The following is a 24,035-nucleotide window of genomic DNA, read 5'->3' as shown; positions in this document are numbered from 1 at the left end:
TACTCCCCAACACTGCTCAGAACTAGTCAGTGGATAATAAATCTGAAAACAAGATGAATAACCTGATATAAGATTTCAAATCTTGGCCAGAAAAATTTGCAGTGCAATGCTTTGTTACGGTAATAATTTGTCATTTCCAAGTCCCTGTAGAGACTTTTAGAGGGTTTTTAGCTTCCTGTTATATGCAATCTTTTGAGGACTTTTAAAAATATTTAAATCACTCTGGCAACAGTTCTATTCTCATCATTCTGAAACCCATAAATTTAGTGAAAAGTTACCGATGTCATAAACCCAAGTACAATACACACAAACTTGACCAAAAAAGTGAAATCCATTTATTTAGTCTCGTTCACTTAGGCCTGTATACAAACTCTCCCTTCTCCCCCTAAACGCTGTGGTCCATGATGTAACTCACAGCCGGCCCAGCGCTCAAACAACAGCAGAACACGGTTTTGTTTCCCGTACAATACGTTATGTCCATATGTGGGGGCAGCTGACTGGTTTTTCACATACTTTCCTCAACATGTTCTTTCCACTGCATTAAATACTACTTAAATACTTGTACTAGCGCCGCAGACCCTTTGAGGTAAAACGGAGGTTGAGTTCACTTTCACATGCGAAGTACAGCGGTTTGTATCAGGGCAGGTTCATATGGAGCCTTTAATCTGAGCTCATTCTCCTCATGTGCTGGTCACATTATTAATACCACACATGATTCAGGATTATGATTCTCTCAATATTGGTCAGGTCACAATCACTTTGACTGTAAATTTGACTTATGTGGGAAAACTATACATTTCCCCATAGACTTCTCCAAAAATTCAAATATTACAGTCCAAAACGCACAAGATTTGGCAAAATGCTTTAATTACGTAGCGGTTTATAAAGTTTCAGAAACAGATTTGACATTAAATTATAGGTCTTGTGGCTATTAGTTACCACAGAGTTGATTAGCCCTAAGCTTGTAAACTTTTAATATAACTTTTGTCCGGAAAGTCTACGGAAAAAATGAATGAGAAATGTAGTTCCGGAACTGGGGAGTGGGCGGTCGCTGTCGAGCTCCATTGTACTGTGCCAGCAATGCACAAAGATACATGACTCAAACCTGAAAACTTCCACTTTATGGGTGAATTCTGCACAAAAGTAGGGTCCGACACCTGCTTGACACCACACAGATGTTATCGCTTTGCCAGAAATGTTCCAGAGCAGTGTTTCCCAAACTTTTTTTCTGGGGACCCATATTTTAGAAGTCACAAATTGTCGTGACCCAAGTCAACAGACATTATTCGTCAATCACAAAATAAATTTGTGACCATTATTGAACATTAATGAGGATATTTTATTGTTGACTGAGTGATCATGTCTCTCTGAACAATTAGTATGACCATATTTTTAAGGCACAATATCAATAATGTTAAATTCTCTCATCTATTTTCATACATAAGGTGCACCGGATTATAAGGCACATTAAGAGAAACATACAGACAACAATCGAGACTTAAGATTTTTTTCTTTCCTATGAGGAGGACTCAAATATACATTGAATAACAATGTGTTTAATTCAGGTTTGTGCACATTTGTTTACATTTTACAGAAACAAAACTTAAAACCACATGACTCATTTGCATAAACTATAAGAGATAAAAAAAAAAGAAAAAAAGCTGATGCAGTAAGCTTCTGTCGGACTAAAGAACATGACTCAGTTGGTTCGAGGTCAGTAGCACAACTAGAATTAATACATGAGGTGCATGGGATTATAAGGCGCACTATTGATTTTTCTGAAAATTAAGGGATTTTAAGTGCACCTTATAGTCTGAAAAATAGGGTTCTCAAGTTTTAAACAAGGAAAAGCAGTATTCAATGTTTCCCACAGAAAACTGGTTAGGAAAGGCGGTGCGGCCGGCGTGGAGACGTATGTAGAGTAATATAAACACCTTTCAAATATCATGAAAAATGCCTGTTTAAACTAAAGCCGACCATACCACCATAAACTGGAGGGACTCTGAAATTTCAGAGTAGTTGTTTTTCACACATAAAGTGTTATTTTAACTATTTGAAATTTGAATGGGGGTTCGAGTTGGGGCTATTTGCCAGAGTTGATATGGCTGAAGTTCAACAACCCCTAGTGTTAATTCAACTTCTACTAGTGTTAATTCAACTTCCCTTAGTGTTAATTCAACTTCCCTTAGTGTTAATTCAGTTTCCCCTAGTGTTAATTCAACTTCCCCTAGTGTTAATTCAACTTTTCTTCATATTAATTCAACTCCCCCTAGTGTTAATTCAACTTCCCTTAGTCTTAATTTGGCACCTCCCACCCACCACTTCAAACTCCCGCGAGAGAAAACCAGTTTGAACCAGTTTCATCTTAAATTAACTAAAAACAAACTAAAAGTGTAAAAATAAAACACATCTGTATGTTGTTTAGCTAAATCAGGATAACTCTACAAAGTGTTATCTGTTTACTGTCAAAATGTTAATATAACTCTTGATTTTGGGGTAAAACAGAAACTTTAGTCCAGTCTTACTTAATTAACATTTCCAAAAATGCTAAATTAACTCTAGAACAGACTGGACTCATCTAAACCCTGAGAAAATGTTCAAACTGATTCTGTGAGAGTAATTTTTACACTCCATGTTTTGCTCTGTACACATACAAGTGAATGTAGGTACAAAATGCCTGATAATATATTGCCGTAAACAGTGTCAAATAAAATACAAATAATATACAATTACTCTCCCCTAACGTCATGTACCTTCAGAAACATACTCACAGATAGTTCATCTTACCTCCCACTGAGTAAAAGTACTGCTTCTGCCAGGTTGTAATTTGTCTACAAAACAGATGTTGTGCTCTTATCAGGTCCGATTCTCTCAGATTAGCGTCAAACTCACGAATAGAGTGTTTCTGAGGAGTAAACCGAACATTTTCAAACCCTGGCTCCCACTCCTTGTGTGTTTGTAGCACTAAATCATTAGCAGCATTTCATTTACACCTCGTCTGGTGTTTGTTGAGGCAGTGCAGTGGAGTGTGCAGCCTGCCAGGAACAGTAACACCGGGGAGAGTCAGTGCGTGTATGTACCGTGGCGGGACAGCTACTTCTGATTGAGTTTGAGCTTTTGTTAGGTTCAGTTTGTGTATTTGCAGTTGTAGTTTAAAACCACTTTGAAAAAACATGTGCCAAAAGCCCTTAGAGATTCTGGGGTTAAGTCTAGAAGCTTTTAATTTAGTTTTTTGTTCACTTTTACGACAGAGGTGGAACAACATGAAGTAAAAGTACTACAGTAAGGTGCTTAAGTACAAAGTATTTAAGAATGTTTGAAAATGGATACTTTTTATTTATTTATTTTTTAAAATTAAATTTCCAACTTACAACAAGTATACAGATAGGAGAAAATGTAGTTTTTGTTTACATCCGGCTTTTTCGCACGTGTGCAGTGGCTGGTAGGCAAAAGTCAGTGGGACTCGTTTGTGTTGACAGTTGTGTTGCGTTTGTCTGTCAGGAGATAACTCGTCTTATTTTGAAGTAGGTTTTGCATTTAATTGTTTTGACATGACTTCATCATCTTACTCTAAGTTGCTGAATGTTGAGGATCAAAAAAGTTAATATGAAAAGTTAAAACTCTGCGATAACTGTTGACGATGTTGATGTTGTACTGTTGTATGACGGTTGTTGATGTTGTACTGTTGTATGACGATTGTTGATGTTGTACTGTTGTTTGACGATTGTTGATGTTGTACTGTTGTTTGACGGTTGTTGTTGTTGTACTGTTGTATGACGATTGTTGGTGTTGTACTGTTGTATGACGATTGTTGATGTTGTACTGTTGTATGACGATTGTTGATGTTGTACTGTTGTATGACGATTGTTGATGTTGTTGTACTGTTGTATGACGGTTGTTGGTGTTGTACTGTTGTATGACGGTTGTTGGTGTTGTACTGTTGTATGACGGTTGTTGATGTTGTTGTACTGTTGTTTGACGGTTGTTGGTGTTGTACTGTTGTATGACGATTGTTGGTGTTGTACTGTTGTATGACGATTGTTGATGTTGTACTGTTGTTTGACGGTTGTTGTTGTTGTACTGTTGTATGACGATTGTTGTTGTTGTACTGTTGTTGTATGTTGTACGATTGTTGATGTTGTACTGTTGTTTGACGGTTGTTGTTGTTGTACTGTTGTATGACGATTGTTGATGTTGTACTGTTGTATGACGATTGTTGATGTTGTACTGTTGTATGACGGTTGTTGGTGTTGTACTGTTGTATGACGGTTGTTGGTGTTGTACTGTTGTATGACGGTTGTTGTTGTTGTTGTACTGTTGTATGACGATTGTTGATGTTGTACTGTTGTATGACGGTTGTTGATGTTGTACTGTTGTATGACGATTGTTGATGTTGTACTGTTGTTGTTGATGACGTTGTTGTTGATGTTGTACTGTTGTATGACGATTGTTGATGTTGTACTGTTGTATGACGGTTGTTGATGTTGTACTGTTGTATGACGGTTGTTGTTGTTGTACTGTTGTTTGACGGTTGTTGATGTTGTACTGTTGTATGACGGTTGTTGATGTTGTACTGTTGTATGACGGTTGTTGTTGTTGTACTGTTGTTTGACGGTTGTTGTTGTTGTGTACTGTTGTTTGACGGTTGTTGGTTGTTGTACTGTTGTATGACGATTGTTGGTGTTGTACTGTTGTATGACAGTTGTTGGTGTTGTACTGTTGTATGACGATTGTTGGTGTTGTACTGTTGTATGAAGATTGTTGGTGTTGTACTGTTGTATGACGATTGTTGGTGTTGTACTGTTGTATGAAGATTGTTGGTGTTGTACGTCGATAACTGTTGATGATGTTGATGTTGACTGTTGATGTGGACGCTTTTTCCCTGCCAATATGGTAACAACATTACAACAGTACTTCTTCCACCACTGCTTTTTTCACATGCATAAATCAAGAGCAGGGAGAACAAAAGTGGGATTAAACGAGTACTAGACCAGGATCAGGACTAAACCAGTACTAGACCAGGATCAGGACTAAACCTGGAATAAAACAGAATTAAAAGTCAGTTCGTAAGTGCAAACAGAGCCGGCCATCAACAACATATAATTTAGTCTAGGCAAAAGTTTGAATATACGACTGACTGAACAAAAATTATTTTTAAAGATCTATTATATAACTTGTCAAGTTCACCTGATGGTCGTCATGGAGATGTTTAATCTGCATGGAGTCAAACAGGTGAAAAGTTACATGGTGAACCTTTAAATCAGGGGTATTCAAACTAAGGCCACACCCCTTTGACCTGCCCCCACCACTTGAACTGGCCCCATAAGGCAATCCTCAAAAGTGTCACGGAGTATTTTTTTAAATTACTTTTTGGCTAATAATAACACGCCTGCATCTTGTATTTTGTTGATTTTTTCAATTAAAAATGATATTTATATGAAGTATTAATATTTATATTTACATAATTATATGACATATTTACATTTGCCACAGAATTTTCATCACCTGACAAACTTGAGATCAAACAGTGACAGCTGACGTACGCACAGAGTCCTGTAGTGCAGTTAAGGACAGAGCACTGTAGTGTAGAATACTGTAGTGGAGAGTACTTTAGTGCAGTTAAGGACAGAGTACTGTAGTGCAGAGTCCTGTAGTGCAGTTAAGGACAGAGCACTGTAGTGTAGAATACTGTAGTGGAGAGTACTTTACTGCAGTTAAGGACAGAGTACTGTAGTGCAGAGTCCTGTAGTGCAGTTAAGGACAGAGTACTGTAGTGTAGAATACTGTAGTGGAGAGTACTTTAGTGCAGAGTACTGTAGTGGAGAGTACTTTACTGCAGTTAAGGACAGAGTACTGTAGTGCAGAGTTCTGTAGTGCAGTTAAGAACAGTAAAATGGCTCGTGTTAAAGTACAAAAAGTTGACAGAGAGTGCCGAGTTTTTAAAGACCAGTGGACATCTGATTATTTTTTAGTTCAGTGTAAGGAGTGTGCAGTTTGTCTGAAATGAAAAGAAAGTGTGGTGGTTTTCAAAGAATATAATCTGTGTTGTCAGGGTCAAACAATTGTGTTATACGGCCCTGACCCGACCCCCCATCACAGTCAGGAGCCATAATGTGGCCTCCAGTGAAAAAAGTTTGGTGACCCATGGTTTAAATGCACATTTTAATAATTATATTGGACTATCTATCTGGAATGTGTCAGACTGGGAGGTTGATGTTGAAGATTGAAAATTGTAAATTCAGTGGTTTAATTTTGTCAGTGGAAATTTGTGTTGCATCTTTTTTATTGCATCTATTTGTTTTGGTCATCACATGTTACCTTTTATTTTGTCAGCAAAATATAATACACACATAATAATACACTTTTTTTAATATAAAATAACAACCCCGTGTGTGTCCCACGCCTTGGGGATGCCTTGCTCGAGGGCAGGGTGGAGCAGGGCTGGTCCTGTCAGTCATGCGTGGAGGAGTGCACAGGGAGAGACGCTACAAGTAAAAACAAGGCATTAAACAAGAGTCCATCATCCTGTCCAAACTAAAGCTTCCACAATCTGCAGCGTTTTGAACCGTGCCAAATGTGCACCGAGATCTGTGCTGTTCAAACTCGTAACAAAGAGTTCAAAGTTCAATCCATTTTTATTTATGTAACATGTTTTACAAGCAAATGTCATGTTATTTTCAAGATAAACTATATTAAAGGTAATGTGCTTGATTTTTAAAAATGTATTTGAGCAAAATTTCCCCAGTCCACATATATTGTATTGATTTTTGACATCACGCTGGGGGTGTTCTACATGTTTCTCTATTCATATTCAGCAGTTACCATGGAAACACAATGCATACATTTGCAAACACAGACCAAAAAAGTTTTAAGATTGTCAGAAAACTCAAGAAAAAATACAGAATGGATACAGTAGCTTGTGAGTGTAATGTTATTTGAGAGAGACTTGTTTAACAGCACAAATCATCCAACTAAATCAGATCTTTATGTTCAGATTGTGTTCAAATTAAAATCAGATTAAGTTTAATTTGAGTAACAGAGCAGAGAGAACAGAGTAGTGCTTTCAGGAGTAGCTTTACCGATGCTGCAAAACTCCACTCTGGTCTGTGAAAGATGTGAAAAGCTCTTCTAATCTCATTACTGTGAATAAGTAAGTGTGTAAGTAAAGTGAGGCATAACTTTAATCCATCCACATACCAAGATGTTAGTCCAGGATCGTTCAAATGCTGTAGTATATTTAAAAGTATTGAACCTGGATTTCAAAGTAATTGTTGCTTCAAATGATATACTATTATTATTATTATTATTATTATTACAAAGTACTATTAATATCTTCTAACAACATTACTACAACTACCACAACTGTCACTGTTACTTTATCTTATTATTTTTTTCTAATACATACTTTTCATTTTCTGCTAGGCTATTACTACTACTAGGCTACTACTTCTATTATTACTAGGCTACTACTACTAGGCTTACTACTGCTACTACTACTACTACTACTACCACTAGGCTTACTACTGCTACTACTACTACTACCACTAGGTTTAGTACTACTACTACTACTCCTACTACTAAGATTACTACTACTACTTCTTCTACTCCTAGGTTTATTACTACTACTAATCCTAGGCTTACTACTACTACTACTACTACTCCTAAACTTACTACTGCTACTAAACTTAGTACAACTACTTCTACTACTCCTATTATACTACTACTACTACTGCATTTACTACTACTACTACTACTACTACTACTACCACTACTTCTGCTGCTGCTGCTGCTGCTACTGCTATTACTACTTTTACAGTCTTAAGCACTTAACATGTAAATAGAAGAGTACACATATACATTGAGAGCAGGAAGCAGGACTCAGGAGTCTAGACTACTACTACTACAGCTACAACATACAACAACTACTACTACTACTACTGCTGCTGCTGCTGCTACTGCTACTACTACCACGGTCTTAAGCACTTAACATGTAAATAGAAGAGTACACATATACATTGAGAGCAGGAAGCAGGACTCAGGAGTCTAGACTACTACTACTACAGCTACAACATACAACAACAACAACAACTACTACTACTACTACTACTACTACTACTACTACTACTACTACTACTACGGTCTTAAGCACTTAACACTTAACTAGAACAGTACACATGTACATTAAGAGCAGGGAGCAGGACTCAGGACTAGACTCCTCCTACTACTGCTGCTGCTACAACTACAACTACTGTACTACTACTACTACTACTACTACTGTCTTAAGCACGTGTTACGGCCCAGGCCACGTCCTTCCCTGCACCTTCCTGCTGCTCTCCTGTCTCCTCAGGTGTCCTCGCCTGCCTCACCTGCCCTGCCTGCTGCTCCGCCCTCCAGTTTGTACAGGACTGTAAAAGCCTGTCGCTGATGCTCTTGTTCTCCGTCTTCCTCCTCCACTCCATCCTCCAGGCCACAGCGCCACACCGTGACCAGAACCATTATTACAACTACGATTATTTTAGAAATAAATGTCCCTAGAAGGATTAAACTTCCCCTTCACTTGTTGCAGTCTTTCGAGTCGGGGCCGTAACACACTTAACATGTAAAAGTACACATATACACTGAGAGCAGGGAGCAGGACTCAGGACAGGATTACTACTACTACAGCTACAACATACAACCACAACAACTACTACTACTCTTCCTCCTCCTACTACTACTACTACAGCTACAACATACAACCACAACAACTACTACTACTCTTCCTCCTCCTCCTACTACTACTACAGCTACAACATACAACCACAACAACTACAACTACAACTACTTCTACTACTACTACTACTACTTCTACTACTACTACTACTACTACTACTACTACTACTACTACTACAGCTATAATATACAACTACAACTACTTCTACTACTACTACTACTACTACTACTACAGCTACAACATACAACCACAACAACTACTACTACTACTACTACTACTACTACTACTACTACAGCTACAACATACAACCACAACAACTACTACTACTCTTCCTCCTCCTCCTACTACTACTACAGCTACAACATACAACCACAACAACTACAACTACAACTACTACTACTACTACTACTACTACTACTACTACTACTACTACTACTACTACTACTACTACTACTACTACTACTACTACTACTACTACTACAGCTACAACATACAACCACAACAACTACAACAACAACTACTACTACTACTACTACTACTACAACTATAATATACAACTACAACTACTTCTACTACTACTACTACTACTACTACTACAGCTACAACATACAACCACAACAACTACAACTACTTCTACTACTACTACTACTACTACTACTACTACAGCTACAATATACAACCACAACAACTACAACTACTTCTACTACTACTACTACTACTGCAGCTATAATATACAACTACAACTACTTCTACTACTACTACTACTACTACTACTACAGCTACAATATACAACCACAACAACTACAACTACTTCTACTACTACTACTACTACTACAGCTATAATATACAACTACAACTACTTCTACTACTACTACTCCTCCTCCTCCTCCTCCTACTACTACTACCACTACTACTACAATAACAACTACTACTACTACTAGTACTACTACAACTACTGCCACAGCTACAATATACAACTACAACAACTACTACTACTAGTACTACTACTACTCCTCCTCCTACTACTACTACTACTACTACTACCACTACAGCTACAACATACAACTACAATAACAACTGCTAGTACTACTACAACTACTACTACAGCTACAATATACAACTACAACAACTACTACTAGTAGTACTACTACTACTACAGCTACAACATACAACTACAACAACTATTTCTACTACTAATACTACTACTACTACAGCTACAACATACAACTACAACAACTACTTCTACTACTAATACTACTACTACTACAACTACAACTACAACTACAACTACTACTAATACTAATACTACTACAGCAAAACTACAACTACTTCTACTACTACTACTAGTACTACTACTACTACTACTACTTCTGCTGATACTACTGTCTTGTCCTGCACTGCTCCTTCCTGCTGCTCTTCTGTCTCCTCAGGTGTCCTCTCCTGCCTCACCTGCTGCTCCGCCCTCCAGTTTGTACAGGACTATAAAAGCCTGTCACCGATGCTCTCTCTCTCTCTCATCTTTCTCCACTCCATCCTCCAGGCCACACCGCCACCAGAACTATTATTATGATTGATTATTTTATAAATAAATGCCCCTAGAAGGATTAAACTTCCCCTTCATTTGTTGTGGTCTTGTAACACACTCTACATGTAAATAGAAGAGTACACATATACACTGAGAGCAGGGAGCAGGACTCAGGAGTCTAGACTACTACTACTACAGCTACAACATACAACAACTACTACTACTACTACTACTGCTACTGTCTTAAGCACTTAAAACGTAAATCGAGGAGTGCACATATACATTGCGAGCAGGGAGCAGGCCTCAGGAGTCTAGACTGTATTTGTGTGATTGGCAGTCACCCACAGACATGTTGTAACGGGGCTGTTTGTTTTCTGTGGCGTGGAGCCCAGCAGAAATATTTCACTGCTTTATGACTTCAAATAAATTCTGCTTCATTTTGCCTAAACTGCTCCACAAACACACTTAGGGCAGAAGAAGAAATACTGAGCCAGACCCAAATCGCAGCTTTCTTGTAATAAAACGTCCTTAGCTTCTGTGTAACTTCAACATCGATTACATTTGATTCAGAACGCAGTAACTCTGTATGGGGTTATTACTGTTGTAGGAATTGGGTGAGTTATAGGTGCAGTTTGACAGTCTGCCCCAGGGCAACTGTGGCGAATAACGCACCTTGTAAAGTGAAATTGCTTCATATTTTGCTTGTTAATGTCAAATTGAAGATTTAATCATGTTATACAATTGCATCCAAGCAGAGTAGTTTTGTTTCATTTCTGCATGTTTCAGTGATTAGTTTAACCTCCAGGGATAAAATAACTTATCCATCATGAACACACATAATTATCCATGAAGCTCCTCTGTGTTTTTGAATCCATACTTACATACAACACCAGACAGAGTTGACGCATTTTAAGTATTCTTCTATTTTAGCTGCATTTAAAGGTGCACGATGTAACTTTTCTTTTAAGGGCGCAACACCTGCTTGTCTGGATGTTTTTGCTTTGTTTGGGATGTTGGTGTTGAACTTCGATTTATTCAATTCAGGGTGTTTGATTGCTGATAAAATCTCTGATATCTGATCAGGGGGTTGCTTCTCCACAGATCTGACCTGTAACATAGCCTGGTGACCAAGTTTTGAAAGAAAATTATCAATATGTGACATTTTTTGACACATTTTAAGCTGTGAAGGAGGCTGTATGTTTATCATTATATACTAATATGACATGATAAAAAAGAATAATCATTTATATCTTAAGAAAATGTGTTTTATCAATCATCTGCTCCAAAGATAAGAACAAAAATCTATATTGCATCATCCCTAACCCAAAATGTTTCACCTTGTGATGTCACTAGACTTATGATTATCTCACTTATTATAGCTTCATCTAAGTTCCCATCCACACTTGTACGTATTCGAGTCGTTTTCGTTGTGGATGCGGTGTTCATCCACACTCATCTGATGGAAAAAGGCTCCAGAGACAGAACGATCTGGTGTCTCCAGCTCCCACAAATTCATCTGAGTACAGATCTGATCCAGCACTGTGTGGACACCTGAAAACTTGATTACACTGACGTAGTAGCTCTAGTTGTGTCCTTATTGGACCATGTCACTGTGACTTGCGCCTACTTGATTCGCTGGTTTGTGACATCGATCATGTGAAGAGACAATCCATAGACAACAGAAACGACGTGTCTGGATGCAAACCTTTTCCATTACGGCGATATGGTCATTCGTTTCAGTGTAAATGTAACCTAAACCAGTGGTTCTTAAACTTTTCACACACATATTTGGCATTCTGAGTATCAGCAGATCCAAACCGGTTCAAAAACAGAATGATTCCAGGTCTAACCATGCACTACACACTACACTATTGCTATAGTTCTGAACAAAGACTAACCCAAAGAAGGACTAAACTATTAGTATCAAATGTAAAATAATGATCTCTAAATAAATGTAAATCAATAAATGTGACTGCACAAGAATCAGTGTATAGTTTAAGAACCACTGATTTAGTTTGTTTATTTCACAGGGGCCACACACAGAAGAATTCATCAAAGAAAACAGTAAAGAGATACTTTTATTCAGCCCTGATCATAAAATCATCATAAAATCAAGGCTGAATAACTTAACATAAATAAATTATTCTAAGCAAAACACAGACCGCCAATGAATGCTTAAGTGTCCAAAAAGCTGAAATCCATAATGTATTAGTTTAAACTCCTGCATGTTTGCTCTGTTATTCCTGTAATAAATCAGTTCTGTAAGCCTCTGCTTAAATCCTCTTTTCACTAATTACTTCTACCCGTGTCATTTACATTTTCGAAAGCCCTTTAAGCACTCTCCCCGCCCAGTTTGTTTATCTAGTACCACTATTATTTTTACACTCAGAAATGTGGATAATAATTACCTTTGCTTGGTTCCTTGAGCTCAAACTGTCCTTGGGGCACAGTTTTAATAGTTTAATTACTATGGCGTGTACAAGCGAGCTGCAAGGTGCGTTTCCTGGCAGTGATGTGCTGTGATTTGTATTATTACGTAGGGAGAGCTTAAGATGTGTGATTATAAATGTGTGGGCCAGCGAGCTCTTGACATGGAGCGCATAAATCAGGATCTGGTTTGAGCCGTTATGAAGTGGTGCCTTCAGATTAGCAGCTCTGTGTGCTGCTGACTCACAGTGTTACTGTTTTACCGGTAATCCAATGGAAATGTACTGCACTCTTCAACATGGAACACTGCTCACATGAAATATAACAAGTCATTTAGCAGCTTTCCTAAGTGTGTGATTTATTTTGTGGCCAAACCTCCTTGTCAAAGCTTGATCCCATCAGATCTCAGAAGCGAAGCAAAGCTGGGCCTGGTTGGTACTTGGACGGGAGACCGATGGGAATACTGGTGCTGCAGTGGGCAAAACATTACACTTACTTACATTGCCTAGTGGTGGTACATGCAGCGGCCTCTGGCTCTCCAAATAGTGCAGTGTTTTATTAGTAAAAATGTGTTTGTCTGAATGTTTTTCTCGTCAGTCTACTCTGGAATATAATTACTGTCGACAGGCCCTGTTAGAGATACGGAAAAGCAAAATCTGTGATGTTTTGGACACTAAAACAGAGATGCAAGAAGAGCTCAGATTACTTCATCAGCCTGCTGCTACTGCTACTGCCCCCCTTCTTCACTCCCAACACCCCCCACACCACCAGACTCACCAACAGCTTCATCCACCAGGCTGTTAGGATACTGAACCCTTTCCCCTCTCTAACCAGCAGGCGGCCAGGAAGCAGGAATCTATGTCTCCCCAAAGAACACTCTGACTTTTCCATTTAGTATTATTTATTTATACACTTGAGAGTGAGAAACACAATTTTGATTCTTCATATGTTTTGTTAGAATGATTCATCAGCCAATTCCACTTTGTGAAAACCATCTGACCTTGCAGCATTAGGATTCATTAGGCAGGTACTTTTTTTATTTAACCAGTCACTGCTATTTGGTCATGACGTATGTAATGCTCCACTAACGTGGATAACTGGTATAATAAGATTTCCCAAATCCCATAGGAAGAAGGACATTGCACGTTTTTCCCCTTGATAAAATTCATCAAACATTCTCTTTGTTCTAGCTTTAAATCCTCAATCTCAGGAATTGTTGCCAGCACTGAATGTCTGTCTCTTCACTGATTGGCTGGTGCCTGAACTTACACTTTCTGGGTTCATGTAAACCGTCTAGTGTATTCTGATTCCTGACCTAGTCACTGGAGAGAAATGAAATTGAGCAGAGTCACTCGGTGGCACCAGTCTGGCTAATGTTTCATATGCAGAAACTTAAACTTAAACTTAACTTAAGCTTTTTTGAACTTTTGAACTTCTGTAACTTTTCTTTTAAGGGTCCGTCACCTGGTTGTGTGGATGTTTTTGCTTTGTTTGGGATGTTGACATCAGACTTATCGATCTTACTTTTATTCACTTCAGGATATTTGATTGCTGTTAATATACTTAATACCTGATCAGTAGGGTTGCTTCTCCACAGATCTGACCTGTAACATTGAAATATGAAATACTGGTCTGGTGAAGTACTGAAAAAATGTACCAATATGTGGCAATACTAGGGGTGTCTCACGACACAATATCATCACAGTATGAACCTCACGGTACAATATTTATTGTGATATTGTGGGAAAGCTCACGATATGGTGGGGAGGCTCATGATTACGGGGTTTAACAATATCTAAATCCCTCGGTACGATATTTTCACGATATACATCTCACAGTACGATATTTATTGTGATATTTTGTGGACGCTAAACAGCTAAAACTGTGAATATGCTACTTTTTACTCTTAAAACACCTTGACAAAACTTAATCCAAAGAACTAAAACTTAAATGTGCTTAGAACTGTTATTTCTTCTTGTAGTCTGCACTGAAATGCAAAGGATCATGGTCTATGTAGTTCCCTTTATCTTTTTTTAGCTGTTGCTGCACTATAACTCTTCATTTAAGAAAAGAGTCGTGTAATTTGAAATATTATGATGGTCCATGATATTATTGTGAGAACTTTGACGATACGGTATCACGGTATTTCTGTTATTGTTACATCCCTAGGCAATACATTTTTCTACAGATTTAAAGCTGGTGCAGATTGTCAGCCTCGCTTCCATCAGTCTGTCCCAGGGCAGAAAAGGAGTGTCTGGAGAAGCACTTTGTAACACTAATGCATCATTATCAGTTTGAATTTAAGCCCGACTCTCAAATCTATTTCCACACCGACAATGAAAACAAATGTTGATTCATGCACATGTTTCATATTTGAACTACTGTAAGTAAATCCACTCGTCTGTTCATGTCTGTTTTGGTAGACACAGTGTTTCAGGGGAGGTGGTCTCATCAGGCTGTTCTGGTCTTCTCACTCTCTCCTGCACAGTCATTTATATTTTCTATCTCTTTGCATGTTTCTGACTTGTATGTGCAAAGACAAATCAAACTGAATCTAAGTTTGTGAGCAAATGTAACACAGATGACCTCGGGAGCAGTTCATATCTGTGTGTTTGGAACGAATCAGCTGTTGCATCTTTTCCAGAGAAGTGACATGTATCTCACTGACAGTATCTTTACTTATTTTATCTGACATTTCCTTGCTTCCTAAACACACTGGAGTGTAAACAAATGGTTGGGTTCTATGGGAAGCTGACACTGTAGTTTTTGTCTTTACTGTAAGTGTGTGAGTGTTATTCATCGCTTGTTTCTATGGATATGTCCTTGCTTTGTCTGCATGTTCCACAGTGTGACATTAAACAGCTCAAAAATACCTAGAAAAACAGGCATTCTGACTGTGAGCGGGGTTTCATCTCCACAGATCTGACCTGTAACTCTGTCTGGTTTGGTCTTTATGAATGTAGAAAGGATTTATACCATACTGTGAAACGTTCCAGACAAAGCAATAACATCTCATCTGATTTTACATTTTAAGTACATTTATTAGGAAGAAAAAAAACTTAAGTAATCCTCAAAGTAGGTATTTTTTTTAAAGGTATTTTCATAGAACAAACCACAATAATAAAAAAAAAAACACATCATATGAAGCAGAGCTGCTCAAATATCGATCATTTTATACTGCAAACTCTTTCATCGCTTGTAGACACAACGTACACAAGTACACAAGACTTACAAAACGTACACAAGTAAAAGTACTGTTTTTTATTGTCTGTCTGATAATCAGGAAGTATGCAGTAGCATGCTAGTTACTGTAAGCTTTACCATGATGGCATGACGCTCAGAATGCATAAAGCAGGGGCCATTAAACTAAGGCCCGCTGCCCAAATTCCGGCCCTCCACGCCCCTTTGACCGGTCCCCCAGCCCCTCTGCCCCCACCACTTGAACTGGCCCTGTGAGGCAATCTTCAAAGTGTCATGGCCTATTTTTTAAAAATCACTTTTTGGCAAATAATAACATGTCTGCATCTTGTATTTTGTTGATTTTTTTTCAATAAAAAAAAAATATATATATATATATATTTTTTTTTCCTCCAAAATTAGGCCCTATGTTCCCATATTTCCTTTGTCATCAATTTGCATCATCATTTCTCCCCATTTTCTCCCAACCTATTCTCCAACAGCAGTTGACAACAGATGTAATGTGGAGGTTATGGTGCAAAGGATCCTAGGTTGAAATGATTCTGATTAATCCCTTTAAAAATTAAAAATAAGAATGACTTCATTTTGAGTTTAATTTTGAGAAAAAAATCTTAGAAATAAGACAAATCTTAGAAATAAGAGAATACAGGGCTGACCCCAGTCAGAGTATGTCAGTAAATTTCCTCATCACAAATAAAATACCTGGAGTTTTGTTTTGTTTCATTCACACATTTAACACACAAGTTCAAGTTCACAAGTTGAGTTCTTTTCTCAAACAGAAAACACTGTTCTACTTTGTGATGTCACGTGGTAAAACAGCAAGTGCTCCAGTTTGTTGTTAAACTCCATACACCTTCAGTAGAATCATTTGGATGATTTCAGCTCTGGAATTACCAGTCTCTCAATTCAAGATGATAGGTTGTCTTTAAATTGTAAACTACCACATGACATACAAGGTGGAACAGAACATTTTGAACTTTGGAGATGGAGACAGACTAAAAAAGCAAGATTGCTCAAACAAAACACAACTTCAGGTATGTTTTTGAAGGGGTAACAACATTATAACATGGCTTAAATCTTATAATCGCTGTCAGTTTTGTTTAATACATTCAACACCAACTGACGAAAAATCTGAGAATTAAAATCTTCTAATATTTTTAATAAGTAATAAATACAAATATGGAAAGCTACCCAGTCTTGTAAGTAGACTTAAATGTACAGTGTGTATTGAGCAGCGCATTCTCCAGTCTCAACCTTTTATCTGATCCCAAACCTCCGAATCACAACACAAACACAGCTCCAGTGTTTATTATGTCTGCAGTGTCAGTGAGATGGGAGAGAGTCCACAGATCCTGCTATAAAACATGTCTCCTTTATAACGCAGGATTTAGAAAGACAAACACGGCCTGTTTTTGTTGCAGCAGGTTTGTAAAAGTGCAGAAAGGCTTGTGTTGCTTTTGCAGATAAGTCATCCGTGTCTTAGCACCAAAACTAAACAAATTCCTTTTCAGAGAGCTCACCTCCACGAGCCCGGCCTGTCTCACATCGCTTACTGTTTGGGCTGTGTGCCGTCAAAATGTCAATGATGATTTTATATGATGATAAGAAATATGTACTTCTGTGGGTGTCTCCTGTTACAGTGTAAATATGGGCTGGAATAGCACTGGGAATTAGCAGAGTTGTTACATTGACAGAGCTGTTATATTAATTGTTTCTATGGTGAACTTGGTAATACTATAGTTTGGGGACATTATATTAATCGCAGACATGGTAATTGATAAACTGATGGTTATTCAGGTAGTAATAGGCCTAAGTATTGACAAAGGAGTTTTTTGGATGCTACTTATGTGCAATAGTGTTCATTTACATAACACAAATGAACTAGATAAAAATATGAACACACCGATACTTTATTGATCCTGAAGGAAATTCAAAGTTCGGCAGCAACAACATAGAAACAAACATATCTTCATAAATGGGAAATATGTGCTAAGAAAAAAAAAAAGAAAAAAGGAAAGAAAGAGTAATAAGTTGCTTAAATAAACCAAGATCTACTGTATGCTTAGTTCTAGTTAGCTATCAGTAGTGTGTAAAGTGTTACCTTAACCCAGGGGTCCCCAATGCCCCGGGCTGGGGGCCGGTACTGGGCTGTGAAAGTGTGAACCCTCCTTCACTTACGCGGCTTGGACCATCCCCCGTCCCATATGCCGCGGCGGGCTATGCCATTAAATCAAAACTAAACCAAGTCTAAACCAGGTCTAAACCAGAACTAAACCAGGTCTAAAACAGGTCTAAAAACAGGTCTAAAACATGGTCTAAAACAGGTCTAAACCAGAACTAAACCAGGTCTAAAACATGGTCTAAAACAGGTCTAAAGCAGGTCTAAAACCAGGAGTAAAACAGGTCTAAAACAGGTCTTAAAACAAGTCTAAAACCAGGTCTAAACCCCCCCCCCCCCCCAACACACACACACACACATATCCCCTCCGGTCCACAAAATATAGTCTGATATAAAACTGGTCTGTGGTGCAAAAAAAGGTTGGGAACCACTGCCTTAACCATTTAATACCCATTCAACAACATAGAAGGGTAACCTGGCTCACACCAGACTGATCTAGTTCTGAAAACAATCAGAAAACATGGAATGTCATGACGACTATTTGAATCTGATTGGCTGAAGAGGAACAAGTCCGTTTGTCATGTCGCCGTGTTTGTTTTAGTTTGTTTGGGCGTTTCACCTTTGGCTTCTGCACAAACCTTAATGCTGTAACATGATTGGTCAGCCAATTGGTTGGTTGGCCCCTATCGCACTCACAATTCCATTGTTTAGGTGTTTGTGAACTCACAAATATCGCAGGAATCCATCTAACTGTGCAAAGGTAGAAGGGGCTGTGTCTATAGAGCAGGGGTCAACAAACTTCTTTCTCTGAGGACCACATTATCACTCCTGGCTGTGATGGGGGCCGGGGTCAGGTCGGCCGTATAACAGAATTGTCTGTGTTATTCTTTGCCAAAAAGTAACTTAAAATTGACCATGACCACTTTTGATTCTGATTTAAAATTTTAAGCACATTTATTTGGAAGAAAAAAAACTTTAAGTAATACTCAAATGGTGGTATTTTCATAAAACAAACCACAATAATTGGAAAAAAAAAACTACATCATATGAAGCAGAGCTGCTCAAATGTTCAAATTCAACACTTTTGTCACTTGTAGACTTGCACTGTGGGAAAAGTAACAAAGATGTGCACAAGAGTACAGTTTTATTGTCTGTCTGATAATCTGGAAGTGTATCATTTGTCAAAGCATGCAGTATGACAAAAAAAAATTAAAATAAAAAGACAAAACTCCAGTTGTGAAAAGCACTTATAAACTCATTACAGTCAATAATTAAGACGCTCAGAATGCAGAAGATAAGTGAGGAATAACTTTAGGTCACTGCAAACTGTGAGTTCAAATGAACATGTTGCATATTTTCACATTTTAAGACTCTGGTACAGCACCTTTAAGAAAACAAACATACATCTGAATCATTATCTTGTTCAAAGCCTGTCGTATTCCTTTGTAAAACCCTGGACTTGTGAGCAGGAGCTGTTGGCGGTCTCACATGTTGTTCTAGACTAATTGAATCTGTGAGTTGCATGTGGACAGACAGAGCCATTTTTCACCGAGCGACTCATGGAAAACTTCAGCTGCTCCAAAAAAGCTCTTGACGTGGTTTATTTGTGTTCCTGTAAGTCTTATTGGAGGAATGAGACCTGACGCGTTACCTGAACTACAGACTCAGCTCTCACTCTGCTCTGGGCTTTCGTGTCAGGTATAAAAGTGGTAAATATGGCCAGTCCCTATAGAGGAGGACAAATATAATTACACTAGTCTAGAGGATCACGTGTGCAGACAGGTTGACATGTGTGATGGATGCTTTAAACTGTGAATTCAACTACTGAGGTGCACTGTGTAACTTTTCTGGTGTAGAGTCTTATCACAGTTGAAGTTATTTTTAAACATGGTGGAATGTCACATTTAATGTCACATTGTGGTATAATCCACGATGTGACATTCATGCCATTCAAAACATTTTGCATGTGTTAAATTACCTGTGTTATTATTGAATTCTCATGTATTCTTACTGTGAATGGCGTCACCTCTCCACAGATCTGACATATAACTTGGCGAATGCCTGCATGTCTCCATGGAAACATGGATACATTTAAGGTCATACTGTGAAACATTCAACACAAAAAGTGCACCTTTAAATGATGTAATTTTCTGCAGGTGGCAAGTCACCTGCATGATTGAGTGGAAACAGAAAGTTCATCCAAAAACAATGTTTTTCAACATTGAAAATCATGCTTTTATTTTAATATTTTTGTTAGCAAAAAAGTGACCTGGTTGTGCTTTAAATAGACTTATCCTTACTTATGTGTGCGCTTGTTTGTGCAGGTGTCGGAGCAGCAGAGGGTGGACCCTCTGGGGTCGTGGATGGACTTTGTGAAGCGGCCAGTCGGGAATTTTCCTGCAAAATGTCGCAAAAGGAAAAGGCCTCTGGTGAGTGAACAACACCTGTTTATTAGTGCATAAAGCTCAGCATCTAAAATTTACATTTACAATGCTCATAGGCATGTGATGAAGCAAGTTTGAATTATTTAGCGTAATATCCATAATTTTAGGAGGGCAAAGTATGGCTTCTGAGCGACAGAAAAGGTTCTAAGATCTCGGCTGGTATGGCAATATTGATATCTTGCAGTGACATCATGTTTCCAGTCAGATTAGCAGACCATAGATCTACACCTTTGGCCCCTGAGCAAACTGGTGTAAAAACGGTAATCAAATTTATGAAGGAAAAACTGGTACACTCTGGTCCGGCTTTTAGACAATAGACCCCAAACCTGTCTCATCCTGCACTACACCATCCCAGAGGACATGTATCTCATGTACTGATTTGTTCGCATGTTCTCAGTCTGTCCTGTGTCTATATTCAGCCAGGTCCCCCCGGTCCACCCGGCCCCCCAGGACCACAGGGCCCTCCTGGAGCTCCAGGTGCAGAGGTCACTCAGGAGGTGCTGCTGCAGGAGTTTAAACAGATGATTAAAGGTACAAACATCTACAGGTCCACTCTGATTATGTTAATGGGCCTAAGAACATCCTTTCATTTGATTGCATTCTATTGTTATTGACATTTATGTATGTAGCCTGAGCGATTACTGCTTTACAAAAGGGGTTACCTTATGCGAAAGTTCAGAACCTCCAGAATTCCCTCCCAGAGCTGCAGAGGCTGCACTAGCACTGGTTCATGACTGGCTGTAGGTGCTGGGGTTTAGGTCATGACCATTCAGATCATTTTTAGGTTTAAAGTAACTTGATTTCAGTATTGAAACTGGCAACCCAAATGAGCGAGTCATGTGAGGCTCATTGTGCTTCTCCTTCTAACCAAATAAATGGAACCTAACGTCCAGTGTTTTTGTAATTCAGATTAAATCAGCATTACACTTGTTATCAGTAAAAGCTATATTTGATTTGAACATGTTTACTTTGTATCTGAGGACACAGTTAGGTCATGTTTCTGAAACTGAAAATCCCCCCTTCCTCCGTCCCGTCTCATTGGAGTGTTGATGTTTTTACAGAGGCGTCTGAGAGGAGAGCCTTGACCCTGGACAGAGCTGGTCCCAGTCAGCTGCCCGCTCCTCTGCTCCCCCTAGAGGCCATGACGTCATACCGCCGCATAGAGGAGGCCTTCCACTGTAAACTCAAAGGACCCGTGCTGGTGGACAAGAAGACACTGGCCGAGCTGCAGAACTTTCAGACAGTAAGTGCAAAACCTGTCACTCTGGCAAATTCAAGAAAAAGTCTGCAAGAACAAGACAAGATATTTTGACATTTATATTTTCTTTTGTCTACTACTTTCAAGATTATACACCACAACAAAACTACAAACCATGGTTCAAAGCAAAGGGTGGCTTCTTTTATTGGACTTATTTTGAGCTCATTGTTTGTTTGGCACATTCCACATGAGCCCATTCAAAGTTTTGGTGCCTTCCCAGAGAATATACAGCGTAAATAATCATCGAAACATGTGGCTAAACGTTTGACTGCTGGTGTATAATACATAACACATAACACATACGGTTGAGTTGACAGTTCTTCTTTCATTTAGTATTTCTGTGATTATTACAGAAGCTTCTCAAAACATAATTCACCACAACTCACCATCGTGTAACTGTTTTATCTTGCGAAATCTCGTGGTATGAGATCTTGTCGCATCCCCACAGGTTAGGTTCAATGGTCCGCCAAGCCGTGGAAGTCACAACAATACAGATTTGGTGGTGGTGGTGGTGGTTAGAATTTTCACCCCTACAGCGTGGCTCTATTCGATACTATTTTTATTTCCTTAGGCAAGACACTTCATCCACATTGGCACAGAATGATGGTCTTATTTACCACCACTGTGTATGGAGTGAATGAATAATATACTTTGGTGTCTAAGGCTGCAGCCTGAAGTGAATCCGATTTTTTGGCCCCTATGTTCCTGTATCTGATCTTTTAATGTCAGTCTGAACCACACAGATACGATTTTTTCAAATGCGAACCAGGCCACTTGGATATGTGCTCCTGAAACCGATACATATCTGATCTTTTGACATGCGACTTCAGTGTGAACGGCCAAAGTGCATTCATTCGACCTACACGTTATCAACAAGCCACAAACGTCACTATTCTGCGTTGAAGTAGGAGAAAATTGTTAATGAACTCCGTGTCACTGAAGTGAAGCACATCACCACTCACCACTCTTGGCACATCCACACGTTCCTTTCAACGAACTTCGCTGCCGCTGCCCCACAAAACACCACGACCAAAAACCTCGTCCTTCTCCTTCTCAATCTCCTCCTTAAAACAAGTAAGTTGAACATGTTCGGGCTCTGGTACGAGAGGAACTTTAAAATCTCCAAGTGCTTGATGCTCGCGTCCATGTTTGGACAACTTCCGTAAACACAGAGCACGCTCGCTGCGGTTGACGTCATCGTGTCTCCAGTGCACATGCGGGACACTTTCGGGCCGTTTAACGTTCACGAAGGGGATCACATACAAGTCACATTTAATTGGAAATGTGAACGACCTCGCAAAAACATCGGATTTCACAAAAAAATCGGAATTGAGCGTTAAGCCCTGCAGTCTGAACGTAGCCTAGGTGTCTAGAATCTTCCAAAATATAGAATAAACCTATTTATCACAAGGGAGACAAGCATTTTATACGCTACATTCAGATCTGTGGAGATGTGCCCCTATTCACAGAAGACATTTTTGAGTAATACTGTAGAAACACACGCAATGAAAAACCATGGAACATTCCAGGCAAAGCAATAAGATCTCCACGGAGGGCCCTCTTCTATACGCAGTGCACCTTTAAAGCACTTTGAGACATGAAAGACTCTACGCAGCAAAAAGTGCCTCTCACAGAATCAATTTGAACATTTTCTCAGGGTTTATATGAGCCCAATCTGTTCTAGAGTTAATTTAACATTTTTGGAAATGTTACTTAAGGAACACTGGACCAAAGTTCTTGTTTAAACCCAAAATCAAAAGTTATGGCCCTGTCACACCTTGATGATTTAACCAGTGTATGTCAACATACCAGCTGGCATACACTGAACTACCTATGTTTTTTTTATTTTTATTTTGGATGTATACACAGTGTATTCGTAATGAGTTGAATGTATACATAATATATTAGTAACTTATATAGAACGTTTTGATAACTATATGTATAACTTATACCAACTGATGCTTAGCGTGTTGCCAGCTTCCACAACTTATGCCCAATGACAGTGTAACTTCTGCAGAGTGCACGGCAGCGTATCGCCGACGCTCACGTGTCATCGCCAATAAAAAGGCTGCCTCTTGACGATTCATAACTGCACTAAACATCGCAGTAGCAACATTAATCAGCATGATCTCTTCTTCTGGCTCTATTGGCACAGTGACAAAATCATGCTGATGTTGAGGAGAGCAAATATGTATTCTTGTCTCAGCCTTGCCGGATCCTCCATCTCTCGGATGATAAGTGTAGCAGGTGATACCACAGGGTCTGCTCACCATCAAGTCTGGAGGAATACTGAAGGTTTCCTCCTATTTTTATACACCAGTTTCCCTACACGCTGCCAGGATGCCATTATA

At 38.9% G+C, this 24,035-nt stretch overlaps 1 protein-coding gene and 1 pseudogene across 1 annotated transcript in view; both read left to right on the top strand.

Moving 5' to 3' along the window:
- The window catches only part of c1qtnf12 (C1q and TNF related 12), a 62,184-nt gene that overhangs the window by 24,154 nt on the left and 13,995 nt on the right, over positions 1-24,035 (top strand). Inside the window, exons 2-4 of the mRNA XM_020922246.2 lie at positions 20,307-20,411; positions 20,846-20,957; positions 21,488-21,669. Coding sequence (XP_020777905.1) covers positions 20,307-20,411; positions 20,846-20,957; positions 21,488-21,669 — 399 coding nt within the window. The remainder of the gene's footprint in view (positions 1-20,306; positions 20,412-20,845; positions 20,958-21,487; positions 21,670-24,035) is intronic.
- Positions 13,027-13,143, top strand: LOC129412483 (5S ribosomal RNA; annotated as a pseudogene).

Source organism: Boleophthalmus pectinirostris, unplaced genomic scaffold (assembly GCF_026225935.1).
Source record: "Boleophthalmus pectinirostris isolate CB_2022bp ecotype Guang Dong unplaced genomic scaffold, ASM2622593v1 HiC_scaffold_8, whole genome shotgun sequence".
Taxonomy (NCBI): Eukaryota; Metazoa; Chordata; class Actinopteri; order Gobiiformes; family Gobiidae; genus Boleophthalmus; species Boleophthalmus pectinirostris.
The sequence above is the reverse complement of the archived record's forward strand: the minus strand, read 5'-3'. Positions and strand labels throughout refer to the sequence as shown.